This window comes from Penaeus vannamei, chromosome 7 (assembly GCF_042767895.1).
Source record: "Penaeus vannamei isolate JL-2024 chromosome 7, ASM4276789v1, whole genome shotgun sequence".
NCBI classification, from domain to species: domain Eukaryota; kingdom Metazoa; phylum Arthropoda; class Malacostraca; order Decapoda; family Penaeidae; genus Penaeus; species Penaeus vannamei.
In genome coordinates, this window is record NC_091555.1 from 4,518,578 (window position 1) to 4,546,077 (window position 27,500).

The following is a 27,500-nucleotide window of genomic DNA, read 5'->3' on the forward strand; positions in this document are numbered from 1 at the left end:
CTCTCTCTCTCTCCCTCTCTCCTTCTTCCTTCTCTCTCCCTCCTCCTCCCTCTCCTCTCCCTCCCTCCCTCCCTCCCTCCCTCCCTCCTCCTCCTCCTCCTCCTCCTCCTCCTCCTCCTCCTCCTCCTCCTCCCTCCCACCCTCCCTCTATCACCCCCACCCCGTCTCTCTGGTAAAAAAAAAAAAAAAAATAACAGATAAACAAGGCACAACTAAGATGTAAACAGAGATGTGTAATTTAGAACAGCAACGCTTGGGATGAAAGCAAGTTTACAGGCAAGACGTGTGCATGTGGCAGAGGTAATTAAAGCTGGGAATTAACACGGCCGAACGGGCTGACGAAGAAGGGGGGAGAGAGAGGAAAGGAGGAAGGGGGAAGAGGAGGGAGAGAGAGGAGAGGAGGAAGGGGGGGAAGAGGAAAGGAGGAAGGTGGAAGGTGGGGAGAAAGAGGAAAAGGAAAGGAAGAAGGAGGAAAGGAAGAAGGAGGAAAGGAGGAAGGGAGAAAGAGGAAAGGAGGAAGGGAGAAAAAGGAAAGGGGGAGAAGGAGGAAAGGAGGAATAAGACGGTTGTGAAAAAAGGGGGAGACAAACGAGTAGAAAATCGTTATTCAGATGAATGCGGGGGATGGCGATGATGGTGATGACGAGGAGGAGAAAGAGAAGAAGAAAAAAAAGAAAAGTGCTGAGACTCAAAAACGAAGAATCGATCTCGGAGAACAGACGCACTCTAACCCCCTCCTCACTCCCCTTCCCTCCTCTCCTTCCCCCCTTCCCTCCCTTCCCTTTCCTCTCTTCCCTTCCCTCCTCCCCTCCCCTTCCCTCCTCTCCCCTTCCCTTCTTCCTCCTCCTCCCCTTCCCTCCCTTCCCTCCTTCCTCCCTCCTTCCTCCTCCCTTCCCCTCCTTCCTCCTCCCTCCCTCCTCCTCCACCCTTCCTCCTCCCTCCCCCCCTCCTTCCCTCCTCCCCCTCCTTCCTTCCTCTCCTCCCCTCCTCCTCTCCCTTCCCTCCCTTCCCTTCCTTCCCTTCCCTTCCCTCCTCTCCCCTCCCCCTCCTCCCCTCCCACCAAATAGATAAGAACAAGATTATGGTCCTAAAGCATTGACTAAGTAACGATTACACTTTGTAGGCTGGCGCAAAGCTCAGTAATCGAGGGAAGAATAAACCATTAGGTAATTTCGCCGCGTGGGGGAGCAGGGGGGTGGGGGTGGGGGGTGGGGGTGGGGTGGGGGGCGTCCGGGCCAGAGGGACGGGGACTGGCGGTGCGTGAAGGCAGACGAGACGGGGTGAGGGAGGGGGGATGGAGTGAACAAGACGGGGGGGATGAGGGATTGAGGAACAAGACGTGGGGAAAGACGGGGGGAATTAAAGAACAAGAATTTAGGAACGAGAATTAAGGAACAAGACGGGGGAATTTAGGAACGACCGGGGGAATTGAGGAATAAAACGAGGGGGATTAAGGAACAAGAATTAAGGAACGAGACACGGGGAATTCAGGAACGAGACGGGGGGAATTCAGGAACCGGGAAGGAGAAGCTGGAGGAAGAATTCTGCAATCGTCATCAAGGAGAGGGTGGAGATGAGGGAGAAGGAGAAAATGAAAATGAAGGAGAAGGAGGAAGATTAGAAGAAAGAAGTAAAGAATAAGAAAGAGAGGAGGAAGGAGAAGGAGAAAGAAATAGAGAGAGAGAGAGAAGAAAAAGAAGAGGAAGGAGAAAGAGAGAAAAAAATAGAGACAGAGGAAGAGAAAGAGACACGACATACAGAGACAAGAATTTCGAAAGAAAAGAAAAATAAAATCCAAAAATAACAAGAAAACAGAAGCCAACGAAGACATTTCCTCGAAGTGTCTATGTGACGAAGTTTGACGTCCCTCTTCAAGGAAATCCTCCTCCTCCTCCTCCTCCTCCTCCTCCTCCTCCCTCCTCCTCCTCCTCACCCTCCTCCTCCTCCCTCCTCCTCCCTCCTCCTCCCTCCTCCTCCCTCCTCCTCCCTCCTCCTCCTCCTCCGCAAGTGGTAAACCGAAGACGGATCTGGAGACACAAGCTTTTGGAGGAAGTGGCGGCGCCGGGATCCTCCAAGGCGCACGCGGAAGGGGGTTGGATTCCGCGATCCTCGACTAAGGCGGTTTCGATTCTCTTCTTTGGTTTTTGTTTTTGTTGGTTTATTTTTTAAATAATTTTTTGTCATCGTATTTTCTTGCTTGTATTTTATTTATTTATTTATTTATTTTATTTTTTTATTATTGCTTTTTTTCTTTTTTTGTCATGTTTTCATTATATATAATTTTCATCATATAATTTGTTTGTTTATTTATTTTATTATGTTTTATTTTTTCAATTTTTATTTATTTCTTATTTTTTATTATTATTTTTTTATTATTATTTTTGATTTTTTTATTATTATATTTTATTCTTCTTATTATTTTTTTGTCCGTGGAAATGAAAAAGGGATATGAATCCGTGCTCTGGATTTTTTTTTATCTCTCTCTCTCTCTCTTTCGTGATTATTATCCTCCCGCCGGTTTCGTTTCAAGGATCGGAAATTATTGTTATTATTATTTTACGAATTACGACGGCGTGGTAAAGTTGGTCATGCGTGAATCACGTTACGTTCCATTATCTTTTTTTTCTCTCTCTCTCTCTTTCGTTTCTTATTCTATTTTACGCGTGTGTGTTTTTTTTTTTGTGGTTTTATACCCGTAATGGTTTCTTTGTGTCGAGGTATTTCTGCTCTTGTTACTATAATTTTCTCTGTCTTTCTCTCTCTTTCTCTTTCTCTTTCTCTTTCTCTCTCTCTTTCTCTTTCTCTTCTCTCTATCTCTTCTCTCTTTCTCTTCTCTCTCTTCTCTTCTCTCTCTTCTCTCTCTCTCTCTCTCTCTCTCTCTCTCTCTCTCTCTCTCTCTCTCTCTCTCTCTCTCTCTCTCTCTCTCTTTCTCTTTCTCTTTCTCGATTTCTTTCCAACACTTTTTTTTATCTCAAGTTTTCTTTAATCGCTATTTCCTCCGCGATGTCATCTGTTCCCTCTTGTAGTGTCATTTCCCTTGACCCTTTTCGAGATGTAAGGCCTCCGTTGGCTGGCGTTCCCTGTTTTCCCTGCCGTTCTCTGCCGTTCCTTGTCGGCCCCTTGTCGTGGTCCGCTGTTCTCTACCGTTCCTTGTTCTCCTGTTGTTCCCTGCCGTTCCTTGTCGTCCCCCTGTTGTTCTCTGCCGTTCTCTACCGGTCTCTGTCGTCCCCCTGTCGTGGTCTGCTGTTCCCTGCCGTTCTCTGCCGTTCCTTGTCGCGGTCCGCCGTTCTCTACCGTCCCTTATCGTCCCTCTGTTGTTCCCTGCCGTTCTCTGCCGTTCCTTGTCGCGGTCCGCCGTTCTCTCCCGTTCCTTGTCGTCCCCCTGTTGTTCCCTGCCGTTCCTTGTCCTGTCGTGATCCGCCGTTCTCTACCGTTCCTTGTCGCCCACCTGTTGTTCCCTGCCGTTCTCTGCCGTTCCTTGTCGTCCCCCTGTCGCGGTCCGCCGTTCTCTACCGTTCCTTGTCGTCCCCCTGTTGTTCCCTGCCGTTCTCTACCGCTCCCTGCCGCCCACTCATCCTGTGCTGTCCATTGTCTTTCGCTGTTCTCTCTTGCTAGCATCTGTTGTCACCGGCTGTTCCATGCTAGTTTATCCCACCCTTTGCTGTCTCCCCGTCCGTCCCCCCCCCCCCCCGCCATGCCAAGCTGCCATATGCCATCTTGTGCCATCGCCACACAAGACCGTTCATCTCACGTTTTCGTTGCTGGTTCTTCTCGTTCTCTGCTGTTCCAAGCCGTTCTTTTACTTCTGCCATATATTGACGTCCCTCTGCTGGCCTCTGTCGTCCCTTGGTATCCCTCTGTCGCCCATTCCCGCCCTCTGCCGTCCCTTCTCACCCACTGTCGCCCATTCCCGCCCTCTGTCCTCCCTTCTAACCCTCTGCCGCCCGTTCCCGCCCAATGTCCTCCCTTCTCACCCGCTGCCGCCCATTCCCGCCCTCTGCCGTCCCCTCTCACCCACTGCCGCCCATTCCCGCCCACTACCGTCCCCTCTCACCCACTGCCGCCCATTCCCGCCCTCTGCCGCCCATTCTCACCCACTGCCGTCCCTTCTCACCCACTGCCGCCCATTCCCGCCTCTTGCCACCCATTCTCACCCACTGCCGTCCCTCCTAACCCACTGCCGCCCCTCCTAACCCACTGCCGCCCATTCCCGCCCTCTCCCGCCCTCTCCCGCCCGTCCCCACCCCAGCCAGACCACTCCGCCAACACCCCACCGCCAGACACACGCTAAAAGACCAGGTTCTGGCTGCACGGACGCGGGCTTTTGTGTCACGACGGACCGCGGGCGTGACCTCATACCTCGCGTCAACAAGGGTCAAGTGACGATCCGGTGCTTGGAATGAATGATTTTTTGTGGTTAGGGGGAGGGAGAGGCAGGGGGGGGAGAGAGAGGGGAAGAGAGGGAGAGAGAGAGAGAGAGAGAGGAGAGAGGGAGAGAGAGAAAGAGAGGAGGAGGAGAGAGAGAGAGAGAGAGAGCGGGGAGGAAGAGAGGGAGGGAGAAAGAGAGAGAGAGAGAGAGTGGGGGAGATATAGATAGAGATGTGGGGGTATATTATATATATTTATATATGTATATATATATTATATATATTTATATATATATATACATATATATATATATATATATATATATATATATATATATATATATATATATATAGAGAGAGAGAGAGAGAGAGAGAGAGAGAGAGAGAGAGAGAGAGAGAGAGAAAGCTGTTTTTATGCAGGTTTCTTGGTTACACACTGAGTGCCAATTGCCACAAGCAGGGAAAGGGAAACGGGTGCAACGAGAGTGCCAACTGATGCTGGACAGACGCGTGCGGGCGCCGGCACTCGAAGGCCACGCCCGCACCCGGCACGACAGACACCACAAGGCGTGTGCCGCGATCTGGCCATGTGGCACTACTGGGCATGTGGCACTACTGGGCATGTGGCACCCATCACGTCCCCTGCTTGCCCTCTTACCTTTCGGCAGCCAGACGGGGTGGGGGGAAGGGGGGGTGACGGAGAATAAATTAAAAAGGGGAGGAGATAGAAGACGCGGTGAAGGAATAGAGTAGATAAAGCGGATGAATAGGAAGGAACGTAAAAGGAAATTGAAGAGAAGATCAAATAAACGTGAGAAAGTGAGGTGAAATTAAAAGAAACTTTACAAATTGAAGAGTAAGTAAAATAAACGTGAAAAAATGAATAGATGGATGACAATTGAAGAAAAGCACAAAGCGAAGATTGGACAGAACATGAAAAACGTAGAAAGAAACAGAGAACACTACAGAGAAAAATAAAACGAAACTGGGAAAACAAGGAGAGGATTTTTTGGAAAAGAAATACCAAAAAGAAAAAGAAAAAAAAAATCCAATCGGGGATAATTCCGAAAAGCAACTCCGGGACAGGACCGTCGGCGCCCCCGAAGGAGGTCCCGGGAAAATCAGTCCCGACGGCGGCGGAGGAAAAGGTCAGGCAAGCGGCAAGAAAGGAGAGAGACATCGCGGGTCAAACCAGGTCAAGGATGGGGGGGGGGGGTTGCCAGAGTGCCTCGATTTGGGAGAGTTGGAGGTGAGTCGGTCGCCTCCGCCGCGCAGGTGCGAATGCCCACGCCTCCGTTGTGGTGCGAGGTGGGAGAGGGAGGGGGTGGGGGACGGGAGAGGGAGGGGGGTGGGGGAATGGGAGAGGGAGGGGAGTGGGGGAAAGGGAAGGCGGAGGGGGATGGGAGAGGGAAGGAGGAGGGAGGAAAGGGAAGGCGGAGGGGAAGAGGAGGGGGAAGGGGGTGTGGAACGGGAGGGGGAGGAGGGTGGGGGAACGGAAGAGGAGGCGGGTGAAGAGAAAGGGGAGAGGGAGGGAGGTTGAGGGAACGGGAGGAAGAGGAAGGCGGAGGGAGGGAAGGGAGGGGAAGAGGAAGAGGAGAGGGAGGGAGGGGGTGGGGAACAGGAGAGGGAGGGGGTGGGAAAAAGGAAGGCGGAGGGGGGGAGAAGAAGGGGGAAGGGGGTAGGGAGAGAGGGGGTTAGGCCTAGCGAGCTTGGTGGTCGCACTTAATTAATGAGGAAAATTGTTCGTGTTTAGGAGGTGGGTAATGGGGGTTGGAGGGGGGAGTGGGGAGAGATGGATGGGCAAGGGGAGAGGAGATAAGAAACACTGGTCATCCCCCAAAAAAAACACAAAGAAAGAGAAAAGACGGATAATCCGCCATGTCGGATAAAAGTCGGATAACGATCTGGCGAGGTGATAGATGATTATTTCGCGGTTAACGAGATCAGATTGTGTGTTGTTTGTCGGGGTTTCGGGGCCCGTGGAAAGCGCCCGCTCGTTAAGGGCTTTTAACGAGCCTGGAGCACCGCCGATCGCTGGCACGCACGCGCGCACGCGACCGAGGCGCTGGCCCCGACGAAGGAAGCTCTCGGGAAGTCGTTAGGAATCTGCTAATGACCCGGAAGTGGTCATTAACGGCTTGTTTTCTGGATTATTGCGCGAATCGAGGGACCCTTGGCTCCTTCGCGGCTCTCGGGGCCAGGCAGGGTCAGCTGGGGCGTGGTGGGGGAGGGGGAGAGGAGGGCCAGAGGGAGGGGGAGAGGAGGTAGGGGGAGAGGTAAAGGAGAAGGAAATGAAGGAGAGAGGTAAAGGAGAGGGAGAGGAGAGAGAGAAAGGAAAAGGAGAGAGAGGTTAAGAAGAGGGAGATAGGTAAAGAAGAGGGAAAGAAGAAAGAGAGAGAGAGAAAGGAAAGGAAGAGAGAGGTTAAGAAGAGGGAGATAGGGAAAGAAGAGAGAGAGAGGTTAAGAAGAGGGAGATAGGTAAAGAAGAGGGAACGAAGATAGAGAGAGAGAGAGAGAAAGAAATGAAAGGAAGAGAGAGGTCAAGAAGAGGGAGATAGGTAAAGAAGAGAGAGAGAGAAAGAAAAAGAGCGAGAGAAAGAGAGAGAGAGGACGGGGCGAGGAGGGGGGGTGGGAAGCGGGAGGGCTGTGGCGCCACGAGCCGAGCTTGGTTTGTTCCTCCTCCTCCGGGGATGTTTCGTTCTGCTCGGCTAACCCGGCCTGGCTCCTTCGTTTCGCCACTTCCTCTTCGTCTATCTGGCTTTTCTCTTCTTGTTTTCTCCGGTTCTTCTCTCCTCTGTCTTTTCTCTCCCTGTTTTCTTCTGCGTCTTTCTTTGTCTTGATTTCTTCCTTTCTCTCTTCTCTCTCTCTTCCCTCTCTCTTCCCTTTTTTCTCTTCTTGTTTTCTCTGGCTGTTCTCTGCTGCGTCTTTTCTTTTTTTGTCTTGGTTTCTTCCTTTCTCTCTTCTCTCTTTCTCCCCCTTTTCTCTTCTTGTTTTAGCTGGCTGTTCTCTTGCTGTTTTCTTCTGCGTCTTTCTTTGTCTTGGTTTCTTCCTCTCTCCCTTCTCTCTCTTTCCCCCTTTTCTCTTCTTGTTTTCTCTGGCTTCTCTGTTGCTGTTTTCTCTTGCGTCTTTTTTTTGTCTTGTTTCTTCCTCGCTCCCTTCTCTCTCTCTCTCCTTTTCTCTCTCTCCCCTTATTCTCTTCTTGTTTTCTCTGGCTGTTCTCTCTTGCGTCTTTCTTTGTCTTGGTTTCTTCCTCTCTCCCTTCTCTCTATCTCCCCTTTTTCTCTGTCCGTATTAATTCTCTCTTTCCCTGTCTTTGGTAATTTATACTGCATTCAAAGTATAATCAAGAAATCTACAAAATTCTCGCTCTCCCTCCCTTCCTCCTTCCCTCCATCCCCCTTCTTCCCTCCCTTCCCTCCCTCCCCCTTTCTTCCCTCCTTTCCCCCTTCCCTCCCTTAGCCTTTCTCCCCTCCTTCCCTTCGTCCCCCTTTCTTCCCTCCCACAACTCCTTCTTTCTCCCCTCCTTCCCTTCGTTCCCTTTCTTCCCTCCCACAGCTCCTTCTTTCTCCCCTCCCTCCTTTCCTCTGTCTGTCTCTCTTTCCATGTGCGTGTGTGCTTGTTCTCTTGTCGGAATTCTTGCAAGTGCCCTTTTATCGGCCTTCTGTTCCTAATCTGCATTTCCTATTCCCCCTTAGTCCCCCCTCCTTCCCCTCCTTTCCCCTCCTCCTCCTCCTCCTCCCCCCCCCCCCCCGGCACGTATCCCATGACACTCATCATGCAGATCGTTATTACCGCTGAGTAGCCTCATTATGCGCTTTCTTCCCCTCATCCTCACCCCGCTTCCTCCTTCCCTCCCTCCCCTCATACCTCTTCCCTCCCTCCCCTCATACCTCTTCCCTCCCTCCCCCCCTCATATCCCTTCCTCTCTTCTTTCTATTCCTTCCAGTTTCTCTGTCCTTTCCTTTCTTCTTGTCCCTTCCTCTTCTTTTCCCTATCTTCTTCCTTCCCATTCCATTCCCCTTTCCCCCCCTTCCCTTCCCCTCTCTTCTATCCCCTCTTCTTCTTCCTCCCCTTCCCTTCCCCTATTCCTCTCCATCCCCTCTCTTCCTCCCCCTTTCCCTTCTTCTATTTTATCCCCTCTCTTCTTCCTCTCTCCCCTTCCCTTCCCCTCTCTTCCTTCCTACCCCCTTCCCTCTCTCTCCTTCCCCTCTCTTCTTCCCTTCCCTTCTCCTCTCTTCTTCCCTTCCCTCTCCATCCCCTCTTCTTCTTCCTTCTCCTCTCTTCTTACATCCCCTCTCTTCTCTCCTCCCCCTTCCCCCCTTCCCTTCCCCTCTCTCCATCCCCTTCCCCTCTTCCCTTCCTCTCTCCTTCCCCTTCCCTTCCTCCCTCTTCTCTCCTTTCCCTTCTCCTCTCTCTTACATCCCCTCCCCCTCTCTTCCTCCCCTCCCCCTTCCTCCTCTCCTCATGAGCGGCCCCGTGTTCACTTTGGGAGCGACGTGAACGCCTCTTTTTGAACCTTCCCGTCCAGGCCAATTTGCGACCAGATGCCTCCCTTCCCCTTGACTGTGGGCGTCTTTGCTTGCACTGTGTGGGTGGGTGGGGTGTGGGGGTGTGTGTGGGTTGGGGGGTGGGTGTGTGTATGTGTGTGTGTTTGTTGTTGTGTGTTGTGCTTGGATTTATAGACAGTGTTTTATTGTTTTGTTACTGTTGTTATTTTTTTTTATGATTATTTTGTGTATTGTTTTTATTATTATCATCACCATTGTCATTATTATTATTATTGTTATTGTTGTAATTATTGTTATTGCTATTATTATTGTTATTATTATTATCATTAATATTGTTATTACCATTATTATTGTTATTATTCATATCATTATTATTATTATTATTATTGTTTAAAAGTATATTTTTTTTATCATCATTATTTAGATTAGGGTTATCAAAAAGTTCTAATGAGTGGGTTTTAAAATGTGTTTGTTCCTTTTATTCATGTATGGCTTTGTGTATTTTATTTTATTTTCGACTGTTATTATTTGATAGCGATGTTGCGTCCCTTTAAAACCCTTTTTTCTCTTTTTCTTTTCTTCTCTTCTCTTCTCTTCTCTTCTCTTCTCTTCTCTTCTCTTCTCTTCTCTTCTCTTCTCTTCTCTTCTCTTCTCTTCTCTTCTCTTCTCTTCTCTTCTCTTCTCTTCTCTTCTCTTCTCTTCTCTTATCATCTCTTCTCTTATCATCTCTCTTTCTTTTCTTTTCTTTTCTTTTTTTTTCTTTTCTTTTATTTTCTTTTCTTTTCTTTTCTTTTCTTTTCTTTTCTTTTCTTTTCTTTTCTTTTCTTTTCTTTTCGTCGAGTTTTTTTTTCGCAGCATCTTGTAGAGCGCCGTTAATCTCCCTTGGGCGAATCGTAGCAATAGCCCTATTAACGAATCCATTAATCAGTCTAAAAGGAACACTTAATTGCCAGCGCATCACCACCATCGTCGTCATCACCATCGTCATCATCATCGTCATCGTCATCGTCACCACCATCGTCATCATCACCATCGTCATCATCATCGTCATCGTCATCGTCATCGTCACCACCATCGTCATCACCATCGTCATCATCATCATCATCATCATCATCACCATCGTCATCATCATCGTCGTCATCATCTTCGTCATCATCATCGTCGTCATCATCACCACCACCATCGTTATTACCACCATCGTCATCATCATCGCTATTTTTATCATAACTTGTCATCATCATCACTATCTTCGTCATAACTTGTCATCTTTAAAAATGATCATTATCATCACCATCATCATGGATAACAATATGCTAATGATGATGATATTCAATCACCATTCATCGTCATCGTCGTCATCTTCATCATCATCATCATCATTATCATGGATAACACTGCTATCATCAATCATCATCATCATAAACGATCATTATCATCTCCATCATCATCATAAACGATCATTATCATCTCCATCATCAAGGATAGCAATGCTAATGATGATAATGATTAATCATCACCATAATCAATCATCATCATCATCATCATCAAGATCATTTCATGCACAGTTTAGCGGCGCTTTCAAGGTGGTTCACGTTTTAGAAAGTTGGTCTAATTACCATTTCGCGGCGGGGAGAGTCTGCACGATCCGGGGGGGAGGGGGGAAGGAGGGAAGGGGAGGAGGGGGGGAAGGGGGGATGGAGGGGAGGGAGCGGAAGGGGGGAGGGGGTGGTTTAGGGAGGGTGAAGGAGGGAAGGGATTGTGGGAAGGAGGGGAGGGGAGATGGTGAGAAGGAGGAGGGGGGTGAAGGAGGGATAGTGGGAAGGGGGGAGGGTGAAGGAGGGAAGGGGGGAGGATGGTGGGAAGGGAGGGAAGGGGGTGGTGGAGGGGAGGGGGGAGGATGGTGGGAAGGAGGGCATGGGTGGAGGTTATGTTTGTATTTTTTCTTTTTGTTTGTTTTTATTTTTTTCGTTTTCTCATATCTTGTTTTTGCTTTGTTTTTGTTTCATCCGTGTCTTTTTTCTTTTCTTTTTCGTTCCATGTCTGTTTTTTTGTTTTTGTTTTTTTAGTTTTTCTTGCGCCACTTTTCTTCATCTCTTCTCTCTTTCTTTTATATCAATGCATCGCCTACCACTCGATAATGGTAATATTATTAGCCCGAGATCGCAGACGGTGAATCCCACGATATCTGCCTCGACACGTGACTCCGAAACCCGCCGTCAAGAGCAGCGACTCATAACACCCGCTCTCCTTCTGTCGACGTTCCGTGGCGTTCCGTGGCGTTCTGTGCCGTTCTGTACCGTGGCGTGGCGTTCCCTGGCGTTCTGTACCGTGGCGTGGCGTGGCGTGCCGTTCCGTGGCGTGCCGTGGCTTTCCGTGCCGTGCCGTGGCTTTCCGTGCCGTGCCGTGGCGTGCCGTGGCTTTCCGTGCCGTGGCGTGTCGTGCCGTTCCGTGGCGCTAGATCTGTACGAGTGCTTAGGTAGACTGTGTGGTGGTCCGTGGCGGTTGAGGGTTCGACGTCGGAGTGAGAGGGAGGAAAAGGGAGAGGGGGGGAGAGAACGAAAAAGAGAAGGAAAACGAGAAAGAGAACGAGAACGAGAAATAGAGAGAGAGAACGAGAAAGGGAAAGAGAGATCGAAAACGAGAAGGGAAAAAGAGAACGAAAACGAGAACGAGAAGAGAGAGAGAAAGAGAACGAGAACGAGAAGAGAAAGAGAACGAAAACGAGAAGAGAGACCGAAAACGAAAACGAAAACGCAAACGAGAAAGAAAAGAGAGACCGAAAACGACATAGAACGAGAACGAGAGAGAGCGTCCCCCCCCCCCATCCGCGCGTCCCCCTTTACCTCCCCCGCTCTCCCTCCTCCTCCTTCGGCGTCACGATCGGGGCCCCAACTCCGGCGCCACGGCTGTTGTTCCGACCCCCGCGTGCGCTCCATCGGTTCCGCTTGTCAGATCGCCGGAGAAGGGAGCAGTTGGGGGTGGAGGGGGAGGGGGGGGGGATTTGGAGGGTGGGGGAGAGTGGTGGAGGAGGAGGGGGGGAGGAGGGATTTGTAGGTTGGGGGAGAGGGAAAGGAGAGAGAGGAGAGAGGTGGAGGGAGTGGGGGATTTGTAGGTTGAGGGAGAGTGGGTGAGGGAGTGAGAGAGTTGAAGGAGGAGGAGGGGAAGGGGAGAGGGAGAGGGAAAGGAGAGAGTTGGAGGAGGAGGAGGAGAGGGGGAGGGGGTGGGGCGAGCGGGGGAGGGTGAGGGGATGTAAGGGTGGGAGGAAAGTGGGAGAAGAGAGAGAGAGAAGAGAGAGAGAGAGAGAAGAGAGAGAGAGAGAGAGAGAAGAGAGAGAGAGAGAGAGAGAGAGAGAGAGAGAGAGAGAGAGAGAGAGAGAGAGAGAGAGAGAGAGAGAGAAAGAGAGGGGGTATGGGAATTGGGGAAAATACAATCTGGAAGGAAGGAATCACTTGTTCTGATTTCTTGGGTAAACTGACCCTCAAAAAAAGAAAGAAAAATGGGTTCATCATACACGTGATGGCGACGGTGCTTGCCTTGGAGACTTTAATAGCAGTGTTAATGGTAATATGAATTATGATTATCATGATTCTAGTAGGCCTAATCATCAATTCTTATTTTGCTAATACCATTGTACCATTGTAAGCCATAACTAGAATCATTTTATTATTGTTGTTATTATCATTATTCATGTCGTCGTTATATCGTTAATGCAGCATGACTGATCGTAACTACAGTCATTTTATTGTTACTGTTGTTATCATTATTAATGTTGTTATATCGTTAATTCAACATCACTGATCATAACTACAGTCAATTTATTATTATTGTTATCATTATTAATGTTATATCGTTAATGCAACATGGTTGATCATAACTACAGTCATTTTATTATTATTATTATCATTATCAATGCTGTCGTTATATCGTTAATTCAACATGCCTGATCATAATTACAGTCAGTTTATTATTATTGTTATCATTATTAATGTTGTTATATCGTTAATGCAACATGACTGATCATAACTACATTCAATTTATTATTATTGTTGTTATTGTTAATGTTGTTATATCGTTAATGCAACATGACTAATCATAACTTCAGTCATTTTATTATTATTGTTATCATTATTCATGTTGTTATATCGTTAACTCCACATGACTGATCATAACTACAGTCATTTTATTATTATTGTTATCATTATTCATGTTGTTATATCGTTAATTCAACATGACTGATCATAACTACAGTCATTTTATTATTATTGTTATCATTATTCATGTTGTTATATCGTTAATTCAACATGACTGATCATAACTACTGCCATTTTATTATTACTGTTGTTATCATTGTTCATGTTGTTATATCGTTAATTCAACATGACTGATCATAACTACAGTCATTTTATTATTATTGTTATCATTATTCATATTGTTATATCGTTACATCAACATCACTGATCATAACTACAATCAATTTATTATTATTGTTGTTATCATTATTAATGTTGTTATATCGTTAATGCAACATGGCAAATCATAACTACAATCAATTTATTATTATTGTTGTTATCATTATTAATGCTGTCGTTATATCGTTAACTCCACATGACTGATCATAACTAAAGTCATTTTATTATTATTATTATCATTATTATTGCTGTCGTTTGTTATCATTATTAATGTTGTTATATCGTTAATTCAACATGACTGATCATAACTACAGTCATTTTATTATTATTATTATTATCATTATTCATGTTGTTATATCGTTAACTCCACATGACTAATCATAACTACAGTCATTTTATTATTATTGTCATCATTATTAATGCTGTCGTTATATCGTTAATTCAACATGACTGATCATAACTACAGCCAATTTATTATTATTATTTATTATTTATTTATTTATTATTATTATCAACATCACTGATCATAGCTACAATCATTTTATTTTTATTGTTGTTATCATTATTAATGCTGTCGTTATATCGTTAATTCAACATCACTGATTGATTGTCACGACGAAGGCGAAGAAGGAACTCGGTCGAGGGATGCCGACGGAGGCTGTGTCGCGGCCGCCGTGAAGAGCATTCCTGGATGATTAAGGATTTCTGAGAGTAACGTCACCGGCGGAGTATTTTAATCTCTTTCCGATTGCGGTTAAAGAAGAAGAAGAAGAAGAAGAAGAAAGAAAGAAAAATAGAGCATGCATAATCACGTTTCTCGGGAAGGAAGGAGAGGGTCGGAAGGAGAAGAGAGAGAGAGAGAGAGGGGGGGGAGGGAGAAAGGGAGAAAGAGAGAGAGAGGAGAGGAGAGGAGAGGAGAGGAAGGAGAAGAGAGGGAGAGAGAGAGGAGAGGAGAGGATCGGAAGGAGAAGAGAGGGAGAGAGAGAGAGAGAGGAGAGGATCGGAAGGAGAGAGAGAGAGAGAGAGAGAGAGAGAGAGAGAGAGAGAGAGAGAGAGAGAGAGAGAGAGAGAGAGAGAGAGCAGAGAGAGAGAGAGAAAGGGATTATGTCCGCCGACTTCAAAGTCCCCGACGGAGAGGATGTCGAGGAGGGCGGGGGTGGGAGAAGGGGAGGGGGGGGTGAAGGATTCGAAGTCGGACGAGGTGTGGGAGACGCGCCTCTTGACCTGGTTTGGCGTCGGGGGGGAGGGGGAGGAAGGGGTAGGGGAGGGTAGGGGTAAGTAGAGGGTCTAGAGAAAGGGGAAGAGGAGAGGGAAGTGGGAGGGTAAAGGGGCAAGGGGAAGGGGTAAGAGAAAGGGGAAGGGGGAGGGGAACGAAAAGGGAAGAAGGGGGAGAGGAGGAAAGTGGGAGGGCAAAGGACAAGGGAAGTGGAAGGGAATGGTAGGGAGATGGATAAAGGAGAGGTGAGATAAGGTAAGGTTGGAAAAAAAAGAAGGAGTGAAGGGAAAAGAGAAAAGAGAAAGAGGGAGGGGAAGGGGAAGAAAAACCGAAAGAGGGAGGAGAAGGTGAAGGGAAAAGAGAAAGAGGGAGGGGAAGGGAGGGAAAAGAGAAAGAGAAAGAGAAAGGGAAGGGGTTAGAGAAAGGGTGTTCATACTGCGAACCTCCTTCCCGATTTGCATACGGGGGTGGAGATTCCTCAGCTTAGACCCCCTTATCCTCTTAGGTCCTCCTGCTGGGATAGGTGGAAAGGGGGGAAGGGGAGGGGGGAGCAGAGGCAGGCCGGGGGGAGGGGGAGGGAGGGAGGGAGGGGGTGTCCTGCGTCGCTTGTCGCTGATGGATCGCTTCTTCCTTAGGCCGTTCGCTCCCTGCCGTTCTCCGCCTCACGATCTTCCTTCAGACTTCTGCCGTTCTCGTGATTGACATCTTTTCTTTTTTTTTTCGTCTTCTTCGTCTTCGTCTTGTTCTCTTCATCCTCCACATCCTATTCCACATCCTCTTCATTCTCCCTTCCTCCTACCCCTCCTCCTTTTCCTCCTACTACTCCTCCTCCACCTCCTTTTTCCTCTTCCTCCTCCTAACCTCTCCCACATCCTCTTCCTCCTCCTCCTCCTCCTCCTCCTTCTCCCCTCATCCCTTCCTCCTCCTCCTCCTACCCCTCATCCTTCCTCCTCCTTTTCCTCTTATTCCTACCCCTCCTCCCCCTCCTCCTCCTCCTCCTCCTCCCTTCCTCCTCCTCCCTTCTTCCTACCCCTCCTCCCTTCCTCCTTCCGTTCCTCCTCCTTTCACCTCATTTTCCTCTTCCTCCTCCTCCTCCTCCCCCCTTCCTCCTCCCCCTCTTCCTCCTCCTCCTACCCCTCCTCTCCCTCTTCCTCCTCCTCCTCCTCTTCCTTCCTCTTGTTCTTCCTCTTCTTCAGATCGGGAACGGCGATTCGAGCGGCCGTGTAATATCTCGTGACTCGGAAGACGGTCGCAGTGTCTCTCGCGCCCCACGGACGGGCATCCCCTGATAAAGCTTGGGATTTTCGACCTTAAAGGGCCTTGCTGTTCGTCTCGACTGTGGCTTGATTTGACGTTTGTTCGTTTTAATGTGTTTTCCTCGTTTAGTTTTTGATGGTTTTGTTGTTGTTGTTGTTGTTGTTGTTATAAGTGCTCAGTTGTGGGAGTTTTTCGAGAATCCACACCCGCTTCCCCTTCATTTTCTCTACCTCATCGTCCTCCTCCTACTCCTCTTCCTCTTCCTCCACTTCCTCCTCCTCCACTTCCTCCTCCTCCTCCTTCTGTTCTCCTCTTCCTCTTTCTGTTCTCCTCTTCCTCCTTCTGTCCTCCTTCTGTCCTCCTCTTCCTCCTCCTGTCCTCCTCTTCCTCCTCCTGTTCTCCTCCTCCTCCTCCTCTCCTCCCTCTCCCCTCCTCCTCCTCCATCCCTCCCCCCTCCTCCCCTCCTCCTCTCCCTCCCCCTCCTCCCCCCATCTCCTCCTCCCCCTCCTTCACGTCGATTCTTCGTTTGACAGGGGAGAGAGTTGAGTTTTATTGCATTGCAAAGTTACGTGAGAGGAGGAGGAGGGGAGAGAGGGGAGAGGGGGCGAAGGGGGAGGGGAGAGGGGAGAGGGGGCGAAGGGGGAGGGGAGGGGAGAGGAGGAAGAGGGGCAGAGGGGGAGGAGGCGAAAAGGGTGGAAGGGGGAGGAGGAGGAGGGAGAGGAGGAAGAGGGGGAGAGGGAGAGGAGGGCGAAAGGGTCGAAGGGGGGGGAGGGAGGAGGAGAGGATGGGGAGAGAGCGAAGAAGGTCGAGGGGGAGGGGGAGGAGGACGGGGAGGGGATGAACAGGAAGAGGAGTAGGAGGAGGAGGAAGAAGGAGAAAGGGGAGGGAGAGGAGGAGGAGGAGGAAGAAGAAGAGGTGGAGGGGGAAGGGGGAGGGAAAAAAGAGGAAGAGGAAGAGGAGGAAAGTGAAGGGGGAGGAATAGGAGGAGAGGGAAGAGCCCAGAAGAGGGGAGGGAAGAAGCGCGCAGGTAAGTCAGCGAAGAGTTGTGTTTACGCCCACGTGTTTGCGTTACAATCGTGTTTGTTTGTTTTTTTATTGTTCCTTATCGCATCTCTCGCTCTCGCTCTCTCATTCTCTCTTTTTCTCTCTGTCTGTCTGTCTCTCTCTCTCTCTCTCTTTCTTTCTCTCTCTCTCTTTCTTTCTCTCTCTCTCTTTTTTTCTCTCTCTCTCTTTCTTTCTCTCTCTCTCTCTCTCTTTCTCTCTCTCTCTCTCTCTTCTCTCTCTCTTTCTCTCTCTCACTCTCTCTCTCTCTCTCTCTGTCTCTCTCTCTCTCTCTCTCTCTCTCTCTCTCTCTCTCTCTCTCTCTCTCTCTTTTCCCTCTCTCCCTCTCTTCCTCTCTCCTCCCTCTCTCTCTCTCTCTCCCTCTCTCTCTCTCTCTCTCTCTCTCTCTCTCTCTCTCTCTCTCTCTCTCTCTCTCTCTCTCTCTCTCTCTCTCTCCTTTTTTACTCACCCACTCACTCACTCACTCGACCTGGCAGACGGCGGCTATGGTGGTGGTGGGGGAGGTGGAGGGGGGGGGGGAGATGATGGCGCCCTCGCGTGGTCGGCGATGCTTTTTAAGGGGAGTGCTTTTCCTCCGATGCCCTGGGTACGAATTTTATCTGGGGTTCCGGTGGGCGCGCGGGCGTGCGGGCGTGCGAGAGTATGGGCGGGTGGGCAGGTAGATTTTTTTTTCCTCCCTCAAAGTCGTAAGTGGGGTATTTTTTTTTTATGTTTGTGGGATTGGCTGGGGTGGTGGGGGTGGGGTGGGGTGGGGGATGGTGTGTGCACGGGTGGTGATAGTTGTGGGCGATGGTGTTGGAGTATCGTCCCCCGCACCCCCATTCCCGTTCCCACTATTGGTCTCATTCCTACTCCATATTTTCACTCCCACTCCTATCCTACTCCTTGTCCTACTCTTACTCCTAGTCTTACTCATACTTTTGTTTCTATTCCATTCCCACCTCACCCCCTCCTCTCTCCAGATCCCTCCCCCTCCCTACTCCCTTCTCAACTCCCCCCTACCCCTCCAACTTCCAACCCCTCCCTTCCCCTCCTTACTCCCTCCCTACCCTTCCAACTCCCACCCCCTCCTCTAACCAGACCCCACCCCCTCCCTACTCTTTTCCAACTCCCACCCCCTCCCTACTCCCTTTAAACTCCCTATGCCCTTCCAACTCCCAACTCCCTACCCCCTCCCTACCCCCTCAACTCCCTACGCCCTTCCAACTCCTACCCTCCTTACCCCTTCCCAACTCCTCCCTCCTTACCCCCTCCAACTCCCTACGCCCTTCCAACTCCTACCCCCTCCTTACCTTCCCAACTCCTACCCCTCCTTACCCCCTCCAACTCCCTACGCCCTCCCTACCTCCAACCTACTCCCTCCCTACTCCCTCCCAACTCCCACCCCTCTCCAACTCCCTTCAAACTCCCACCCCCTCCCTACCCCCCTCCAACTTCCAACCCCCTCCCTTCCCCTCCCTACCCCTCCCTACCTCCCTACGCCCTCCCTACCCCCCTCCAACTCCCCATTGATGACGTCACCGACTTTCGCCGCCGCTCCGTCCGCGCGCGCTCCGCAGATGGTTCGGATGCGTGCGGTTCGTCGGTTCGTTCGGCGGCGATTGCTACAAGACGCTGGCGATGTCGGGAATCCGGCGCCGAGGGTTCTTTCGAGGGCGGGCGGGCGTGTGGGCGTGCGGGCGAGGGAGGGGTTGGATGGGGGGGATGGGGCGTGTGAGCGAGGGAGGGCGGGCGAGGGAGTTGAAAGGGGGGATGGGGGGTGAAAGGAAGAAGGAGGAGGGGAGTGAAGGGGGCGTGTGGGCGTGAGAGAGGGAGTTGAAAGGGGGATGGGGTGAAGGGAGGGGATTGAAAGGGGGATATGGGGGGTGAAGTGAGGGATGGGGGGTGAAGGTGGGTGGGAGGGTTGCGTAGCTATATGGGAGCGCGAATATTGATGTAGATGCTAGCTTTGTGTGTGTGTGTGTGTGTGTGTGTGTGTGTGTGTGTGCGTGTGTGTGCGTGTGTTTGTGTGTGTGTGTGTGTGTGTGTGTGTGTGTGTGTGTGTATGTGTATGTGTGCATGTGTGCGCGCGCGTGTGAATTCTCCGTCTTTTTTTTTTTTTTTTTTTTTTTCCTTTACTCTGTTATTTCCTCTGCTTATCATCCTCATTATCATCATATAAATTGGATTCAGTATATTAATCATCACGAGTATAGCCCTATTATGATTCTCATTATTACTATCATCACCATCATCATCATAACCACAATTAACCAATCTTATGACAATGACAATTAGTGATCAGACCTTAATTAGGTCATAACCACAATTAACCAATCTTATGATAATGACAATTAGTGATCAGACCTTAATTAGGGAGGGAAATGGAACATGCAATTAACACGAGGCCAAGGATTAGGGCAAGTCCAGCCGGGGGGAGGGGGTGGGAGAGGGGGGGGGGTGTACAGCCATTACCCAGGTCGTGACTTACGGGCGCGGGTGCGGGCGTGATGGATACCGGCGCGGTCGAGGGCGTGAAGGACCCATTAATTCCCGCCCATTGACGCCGCAGCGCCGACAAGTGCGCCCGCGGTTTTTATTTATTGACCTATTTATTTTTCTTATTGTTCTCCTCCGTCACGCTATTGGCCTCTCTCCCTCTCTCCCCCTCTCTTTCTTAGTTTTCTGTCTCTGCTTATCTTTCTTCTCTTTCTGTCTTCTCTCTCTCTTCTTTCTTATCTCTCTTCTCTTTCTCTCTTCTCTCTCTCTTCTTTTCTCTCCCCTACTTTTCTATCTTTTCTTTCTTCTCTCTCTCTCCTTTTCTCTCCTCCTCTCTTTCCTACTTTTCTATCTTTTCTTATCTCTCTTCTCTTTCCCTTCTCTCTCTTTCTCCTTTTCTCTCCCTCTCTCTTTCCTACCTTTATATCTTTTTTTTCTCTTCTCTTTCCCTTTTCTCTCTCCTCTTCTCTTCTCTCGTTTCCACCCTCCTCCCTTCCTTTCTCTCCTCTTCTTCTCTCTTCCCTCTCTTCTTTTCCTGTATTCTTTTTCTCATCTCCTTTTCCTCCCTCTTTCAGCTTTTCTCTCTCTTCTTCCTCTCTCCTCGCTTCCTCCACTTCCCGCCCTCACTGACGCCCACGCTATCTTCATTTTATATTCAAACTTAATTTTTGTTTGTTTTTTCCTGCCCGCCCTCTTTATCTTCTCCTCCCTCTCCCTTTCATCTTCTTCCACACGCTCTCTTCATCCCCCTTTCTCTCTCTCTATGTCTATCTCTATCTTCCCCTACCTCTCTCCCCTAGTATCCCCTCCCACCCTTCCCTCTCCTCCCCCTGCCCTAACTTTTTCCCTTCCCCTTCCCCTTCCACTTCTCCCTTCCCCTTCTCCCTTCTTCTCCCTCCCCTTCCTCTTCCCTCCCTTTTCCTCCCTTTCCTCCTCCCCTTCTCCCTTCTTCTTCCTCCCCCTTCCTCTTCTCTCCCCCTTCCCCTTCTCCCTTCCCCTTCCCCTTCCTCCTCCCTTCTCCCTCCTCCTTTCTCCCTTCCTCTTCTCTCTCCCCTCCCCTTCCCTTTCTTCCTTCCTTCCCCTTCCTCCTCCCCTTCTCCCTTCCCCTTCCTCCTCCCCTTCTCCCTTCTTCTCCCTCCCCCTTTTCCCTTCTTCTCCCTCCCCTTCCTCTTCTCTCTCCCTTCCCTTCTCTCCCTTCCCCTTCTCTCCTTCCTCTTCCACTTCTCCCTTCCTTCCTCCTCCCCCTTCTCCCTTCCCCTCCCCTCCCCCTCTCCTTTCTCCCTCCCCCTCCCCCCTTCTCCCCTTCCCCTTCACCCACCCCCACCCCTTCCCCACGAGGAGAAACCCCCTTGCCTGTTGTGCACATTTCACGCCGCCCTCGAGGAAACGGCATCGGGATATCGGCGATAAATAGTTAAATTAAGGAGGTACTTAAGCCCGGCTCAGGCGCTGCTGCTCTGTTGCAACAAACGCCCCCCCCCCCGCAAATGATGATGTTTGGGGAACGCGTTGTTGCATGCAAGGCGGAACGAGCGGGGGGGAGGGGGGCGATGAGAGTGTGATCGGGGCGATGAGGTTTAGGTTGGCGGCTTGCAGTGAGGGTTGGGTTGGGGGCTTGCAGTGAGGCTTAGGTTGGCGGCTTGCAAGGAGGCTTTAGGTTGCCGGCTTGCAAGGAGGCTTAGGTTGCCGGCTTAGAATGAGGCTTAGGTTGCCGGCTTGCAAGGAGGCTTAGGTTGGCGGCTTGCAAGGAGGCTTTAGGTTGGCGGCTTTGCAAGGAGGCTTTAGGTTGGCGGCTTGCAGTGAGGGTTAGGTTGGGGGATTGCAGTGAGGCTTAGGTTGGCGGCTTGCAGTGAGTTTCGAAAGGGAGTAGATATTAGTTGTTTTTTTTTAATATTTATGTCGCATTTTTATTTATTTATTTTTTCAATATTCTTGTTGCATTTTTTTTTTTTTTTAATATTCATGTCGCATTTTTATTTATTTTTTAATGTTCATGTCGCATATTTATTTATTTTGAAATATTCATGTCGCACTTCTATTTATTCATTATGTTTTTCTTATGTTCCATTTCTCTTTGTTTTTGGCATGCTGCATTGAAAAAAATGTGTGCTCCTTTTTTATCACTTTCATTCTTGTAGACCCTCTGTTTATTCTTTTTTCTCTGTGACTCACGTTTCTCTCTCTCTCTCTTCCCTCCCAGGTACGGTTTGGTGTTCGGCAGATTGAGGCTGTTGTGAGTACATCATGTTTACACCCTTTTGCATGCTGTACACATTCACGTGAACGAACGCATGCAGCCACAAGAACAAACTGGGCATACGGATAAGAACACGCGCACGCCCACGCCCACACACATACATACACACAAACACGAGCAAGCGTACAAGCAAACGCGCGCGCAGGCGTACACGCATACATACATAATCATACACACTTTCTCACACTCATACATACATGGTCATACGCATTACACCCACTCTCACACACTCACACATACGTAATCACGCACATACACTCACTCTCACACACTCACATATACATAATCATACACTGTGGAAAGCTATGGATGAGAACGAATATCTTCACAATACAAGAGATGTATTTAACCGGTTTGGATTATATCTTCGTCAGAAATACATGTATTTCTGACGAAGATATAATCGAAACCAGTTAAATACATCTCTTGTATTGTGAAGATATTCGTTCTCATACTTTTCCACAATTGTCAACATGAATACGGTTCAGAATCATACACATACACTCACTCTCACACATGCATAATGATGCACATACACCCACTCACACACACACACACACACACACACACACACACACACACACACACACACACACACACACACACACACACACACACACACACACACACACAATCATACACATACATTCTCACTCTCACGCACATACATATATCATGCACATACACCCTCTCTCACACACTCATACATAATCACATACACTCACTCACTCTCACGCACTCACACACACCCATCTGTATTGGGTTAATGAAATTAGACACAAATGGCGCCAAACGTAGAGTTACGAGTACTAATAAGCGCTGATTTCGAAAGCGTCCGACATGGATAAGCAAGACCATCGAAAGGGCGGAGTGTGGGCGTTATTTTGCGGGCGTGGAAGGCCGGAGTGGGGCCGGGCGTGTGGGTGGGTGGGACCGGGCGTGTGGGTGGGTGGGACCGGGCGTGTGGGTGGGTGGGTGGGTGCGGGCGTGTGGGTGGGTGGGTGCGGGCGTGTGGGTGGGTGGGTGGGTCCGGGCGTTCGGTCGTACAGGGCACACAGGTTCGCCGTCGATGATAACTCACCGTCCCGCACACAAGCCCCGTAACGAGTGTGTGCCCCCTCTCCCCCTATCCTCCTCGCCCCCTCTTCTCCTCTCTCCCTCACCCCCTCTCTCCCTCTCTCCCTCGCCCCCTCTCTCCCTATTCTCCTATCCTCCTCGCCCCTTCTCCCCCTCTCCCCCTCTGCCCTACGCTTCATCCCCCTACCCTCCCCCTCACCCTCACCCCTCTCCCCTCGCCTCCTCGACCCTTCTCCCCCTCTCACCCTTGCCCTCTCCCCTCTCTCCCTGCCCCCTCTCCCCATGTCCTCATACCTCTTTATCTCCCTTTCTGCCTTCTCTAGACCCTCCCCTCCCCCTGCCTTCTCTAGCCCCCTCCCCTCTCTCCCACCTAGCTAGCTCCCCCCCCCCCTGCTTCCCTTGGCCCCCTCTCACTCCATCTAATCTCCTGTTCCCTTTCCCATTTCCTTATCTCTGCTCTTCTCCTTAGCCCTCAAGTTTCTTATCTCCCTCTCTAGCCTTCTTCTCTTCCCTTCTTTCCTTTTCCTCCTCCTCTTCCTCTTCCTCTTCCTCTTTCTTTTCCATCTCCTCCCACCTCCCCCTTCTCCTCCTCCTCCCCCCTCCTCCTTCTCCTCCTCCTCCTCTCCCTTCTCCTCCTCCTCCTCCTCCTCCTCCTCCTCCTCCTCCTCCTCCTCCTCCACAGAGGAGATGGAGAGAGAGAGAGAGAGGGTAGAAATAGGGAAAAAATGTGAAAATAATAAGAAGAAGAGAGACCAGACAAGACAAAGAGGAAAGGAAGAAAGAAGGTAGTATATACAGAGAAATAAGTGAAAGGAAAATTAAAGAGAGAAAGAGGAAAGGAGAGAGAGAGAGAGAAATAATGATAACATTAATGATGATGTAACAGCGATAATGAGGAAGGTGCCGTGAGATAAAGAAGACAGCGGAGCAGTCTTATGCATTTAGAAGAAAGAGAGAAGGGGAGGGGAGGAGGAGAGGGGGTGGGAGGGGCAGGGGAGGAGGGAGGGGAAGGGGATGGAGAGGCAGAAAGGAGGAGGGAAAGGCAGGGAAGGGGGGGGATGTAGGAGGTAGGGGAAGGTGGGAGGAGAGGAGGTAGGGGAAGGTGGGAGGAGAGGGAGGAAATGGGAGGGGCAGGGGAGTAGAGGAGGGACAGGAAGGGGAGGAGAGGAGGACGGGAAGGAGAGGAGAGGGAGGAAATGGGAGGAAGAGGAGAAGAGGAGGACGAGACAGAGGAGGAGAGGATGGAGAGGAGGGAGGGGAAGGGGAGTAGAGGAGGAAGAGGCAGGGGAGGGAGAGGAGGGAGGGGAAGGGGGCGGAGAGGAGGAATAGGAAGAGGCAGAGGAGGAGAGGGAAGGAGGGGAAGGGAGGAGAGGAGGAGAGGAAGGAGGGGAAGGGGAGGAGAGGGAGGAAGAGGCAGAGGAGGGAGGGGAAGGGGAGGAGGGAGGAGGGAGGGGAAGGGGAGGATAGGAGGAAGAGGCAGGGGAGTAGAGGAGGGGCAGGAAGGGGAAGAGAGGAGGGAGGTGAAGGGAAGGAGAGGGAGGGAGGAAGGGGAGGGAGAGGAGGGAGGGGAGGGTTAAAATGGGAGGGGCAGGGGGAGGAGATGAGGGGAGGGAGGGTTTAAATGGGAGGGGCAGGGGAGGAGATGAGGGGAGGGGAGGGTTTAAATGGGAGGGGCAGGGGAGGGGGATCAAAGGGCTAGCCACAAACTCATACTCACTCATTACCCATTTGCACGCTTTAGATTCATCCTCGTTTCCCGTGCTTGGGGGTGTGCGTGGGGGGTGGGGGGAAGGAGGGGGCTGTTCTTGCACGTCTTCTGCTTGATTGGAATCTGCCTTTTTTTTTTTGGGGGGGGGGGGAAGGGGGAGGGGGAGGCTGCCTGTTGTCTATCGGTGATTTTGCTGTCTAGTCTATCTGGTTCCTTTCTGCGAGTGTGTCTCTTGGAGTTTGTTGTATCTGTGATCCGTCTCTGCAGACTACCTGGTTTATTTTCTTTGATTGTTATTCTTTTCTTTGATTTTTTTTATTTTCTTTTCTTGGTTTTCTTTGATTTTTCTTCTTTTCTGATTTTTTTCTTTTTTCTTGATTTTCTTTGATTTTCATTGATTTTTTTGTTTTCTTGATTTTCTTTGATTTTTTCTTATCTTTTCTTGATTTTCTTAGATCTTTTTTCTTTTTCTTGATTTTCTATTCTTTTCTTGATTTTCTTTGATGTTTTTCTTTTCCTTTCCTTTCCTTTCTTTTCAGGGGTGTCGGTGCTTTTCTTTGTGGACTATTGACCTCTAGTCTCTACTCGACCTTGCCAGAACTTCCGTAAGCCTGACGCCGAATTTCCCTAAGAATTGTCACTTTCTGTCTTGGTCTTGTCTTGGATTCCAGCTAAGACTTGCATTTAAGTATACTTGGGTTTTTACCTTGTAAACTCCCTATTTCGTCCATACTCCCTCTTTTGTCCTTGCAGCCGCATCTCCAGAGACATTGTAAAATACATTCGTTGTAACAGAATACTTATCTGAAAACTTGGACGTTCAAAATATTGCAAAAAAAAAAATGGTAGAGCTTCGCAAACTTTTGCTTCCTACGAACACCTAAGATTTCTTTGCAAAATTGAGCTTCCTACGAACAATCTTAAGATTTCTTCGCAAAATTTTGCTTCTTACGAACAATCTTAAGATTTCTTCGCAAAATTGAGACTCCTACGAACACCTGAGATTTCTTTGCAAAATTGAGCTTCCTACGAACAATCTTAAGATTTCTTCGCAAAATTGAGCTTCCTACGAACAATCTTAAGATTTCTTCGCAAACTTTTGCTTCCTACGAACAATCTTAAGATTTCTTCGCAAAATTTTGCTTCCTACGAACAATCTTAAGATTTCTTCGCAAAATTGAGCTTCCTACGAACAATCTTAAGATTTCTTCACAAAATTGAGCTTTCTACGAACAATCTTAAGATTTCTTTGCAAAATTTTGCTTCCTACGAACAATCTTAAGATTTCTTTGCAAAATTGAGACCTACGAACAATCTTAAGATTTCTTCGCAAAATTGAGCTTCCTACGAACAATCTTAAGATTTCTTCGCAAACTTTTGCTTCCTACGAACAATCTTAAGATTTCTTCGCAAACTTTTGCTTCCTACGAACCATCTTAAGATTTCTTCGCAAAATTGAGCTTCCTACGAACAATCTTAAGATTTCTTCGCAAAATTGAGCTTCCTACGAACAATCTTAAGATTTCTTTGCAAAATTTTGCTTCCTACGAACAATCTTAAGATTTCTTTGCAAAATTGAGACCTACGAACAATCTTAAGATTTCTTCGCAAAATTTTGCTTCCTACGAACAATCTTAAGATTTCTTCGCAAAATTGAGCTTCCTACGAACAATCTTAAAAAAGATTTCTTCGCAAAATTTTGCTTCCTACGAACAATCTTAAGATTTCTTTGCAAAATTGAGACTCCTACGAACACCTGAGATTTCTTCGCAAAATTGAGACTCCTACGAACAATCTTAAGATTTCTTCGCAAAATTGAGCTTCCTACAAACAATCTTAAGATTTCTTCGCAAAATTGAGACCTACGAACAATCTTAAGATTTTTTCGCCAAATTGAGCTTCCTACGAACACCTAAGATTTCTTTGCAAAATTTTGCTTCCTACGAACAATCTTAAGATTTCTTTGCAAAATTGAGACTCCTACGAACAATCTTGAGATTTTTTAGCGTAAAGACTTTCTTTAGGCATAAGGCAGCAGACGAAGAATCGAATGAGTCGTGTTTGAAAAGTGAATTATTGCTCGTAAAGTCGTGCCTGACATTCATGACTCCCAGGCATTGTTGCTCGTTGCGCTTGCAATGCGGGACGTGCGTGCCTTTGTTGTTGCTATAGAGATAACGATGTTGCATTCAGTCGGTGTTGCTGCGGGGGGGGGGGGGCGTTGGTACTCCTCTGTCGGTCTCGTGTAGTACAGTGGCTGGCGTTTTCTTTCTTTCTTTCTTTCTTTCTTTTTCTTGTCTTTTCATTTCTTTACTTTTCTTTTCATTTCTTTTTTTTACTTTTCTTTCTGTTATACATTTATACCGGGTGGCATATTTTTCTTTTTACTTTCTTATATCTCTTTTTTTTATCTCTTTCTTGGTCTCTGTTTCCTTCTCTTCCTCCTCCTCTTCATCATCATCTTCACCTTCACCATCATCACCTTCACCTTTACCATCATCATCATCAATCACCACCGCCATCATCATCATCATCATCATCATCACCATCCTCCTACTCCTCCTCCTCCTCATCATCATCATCACCGTCATTATCATCACCACCATCATCATCATCATCATCATCACCATCCTCCTCCTCCTCCTCCTCATCATCATCATCATCATCACCGTCATTATCATCACCACCATCATCATCACCATCATCCTCAGCCTCATCATCCTCATCCTCATCATCAATCACCACCACCGCATTTTCCCTTTCCCATTTCTTTCCCCAGGCTTTTTAAATGGCCACGACCTTCATAAAGGCAATGTGATATATAATAGTTGTGATTAATGGCAGGAACAGTGAAACGCTTCGACGACTGCACTCGCGAAAATATATTTTCGCGAGGGAGCAAAAGATGGCGTGGGTTTTTTTTAAAGTGGTCGCGATATTATAAATGAGGTTTGTGTGCGGTTGTGGTATTTGTGGTAATTACGTCACGTGTTTATATTTATTTACGTCACGTTTTTATTATTATTATTATTATTATTATTATTATTATTATTATTATTATTAGTGTTTGTTGCTTGTCTAGTTTAGGAATGAGGTTTATGTTTGGTTGTGGTATTTGTTTATAACGTCACGGTTTTATTGTTACTATTATTATTATTATT

The 27,500-nt window shown here is 48.6% G+C and overlaps 2 protein-coding genes across 5 annotated transcripts in view; one reads left to right on the forward strand and one right to left on the reverse strand.

The window, feature by feature from the left end:
* LOC113823485 (fibroblast growth factor receptor 3) overlaps nucleotides 1–27,500 on the forward strand; it is a 185,635-nt gene that overhangs the window by 13,248 nt on the left and 144,887 nt on the right. The gene's annotated exons all lie outside the window — the stretch shown is intronic.
* Nucleotides 3,029–3,575, reverse strand: LOC138862103 (octapeptide-repeat protein T2-like). The gene is made up of 2 exons (XM_070123263.1): nucleotides 3,514–3,575; nucleotides 3,029–3,407 (listed from the first exon to the last, which is right to left on the reverse strand). The coding sequence occupies exons 1-2, from the start codon at nucleotides 3,573–3,575 to the stop codon at nucleotides 3,029–3,031; spliced, it is 441 nt and encodes a 146-aa protein (XP_069979364.1).

Coding starts and splice junctions, on each gene's coding strand:
- LOC138862103 (XM_070123263.1), bottom strand. CDS start 3,575: ATGAGTGGGCGGCAGGGAGCGGTAGAGAACGGCAGGGAACAACAGGGG. Junction 3,408..3,513: donor CAGGGGGACGACAAGGAACG/GTAGAGAACGGC, acceptor GGATCACGACAG/GACAAGGAACGGCAGGGAAC.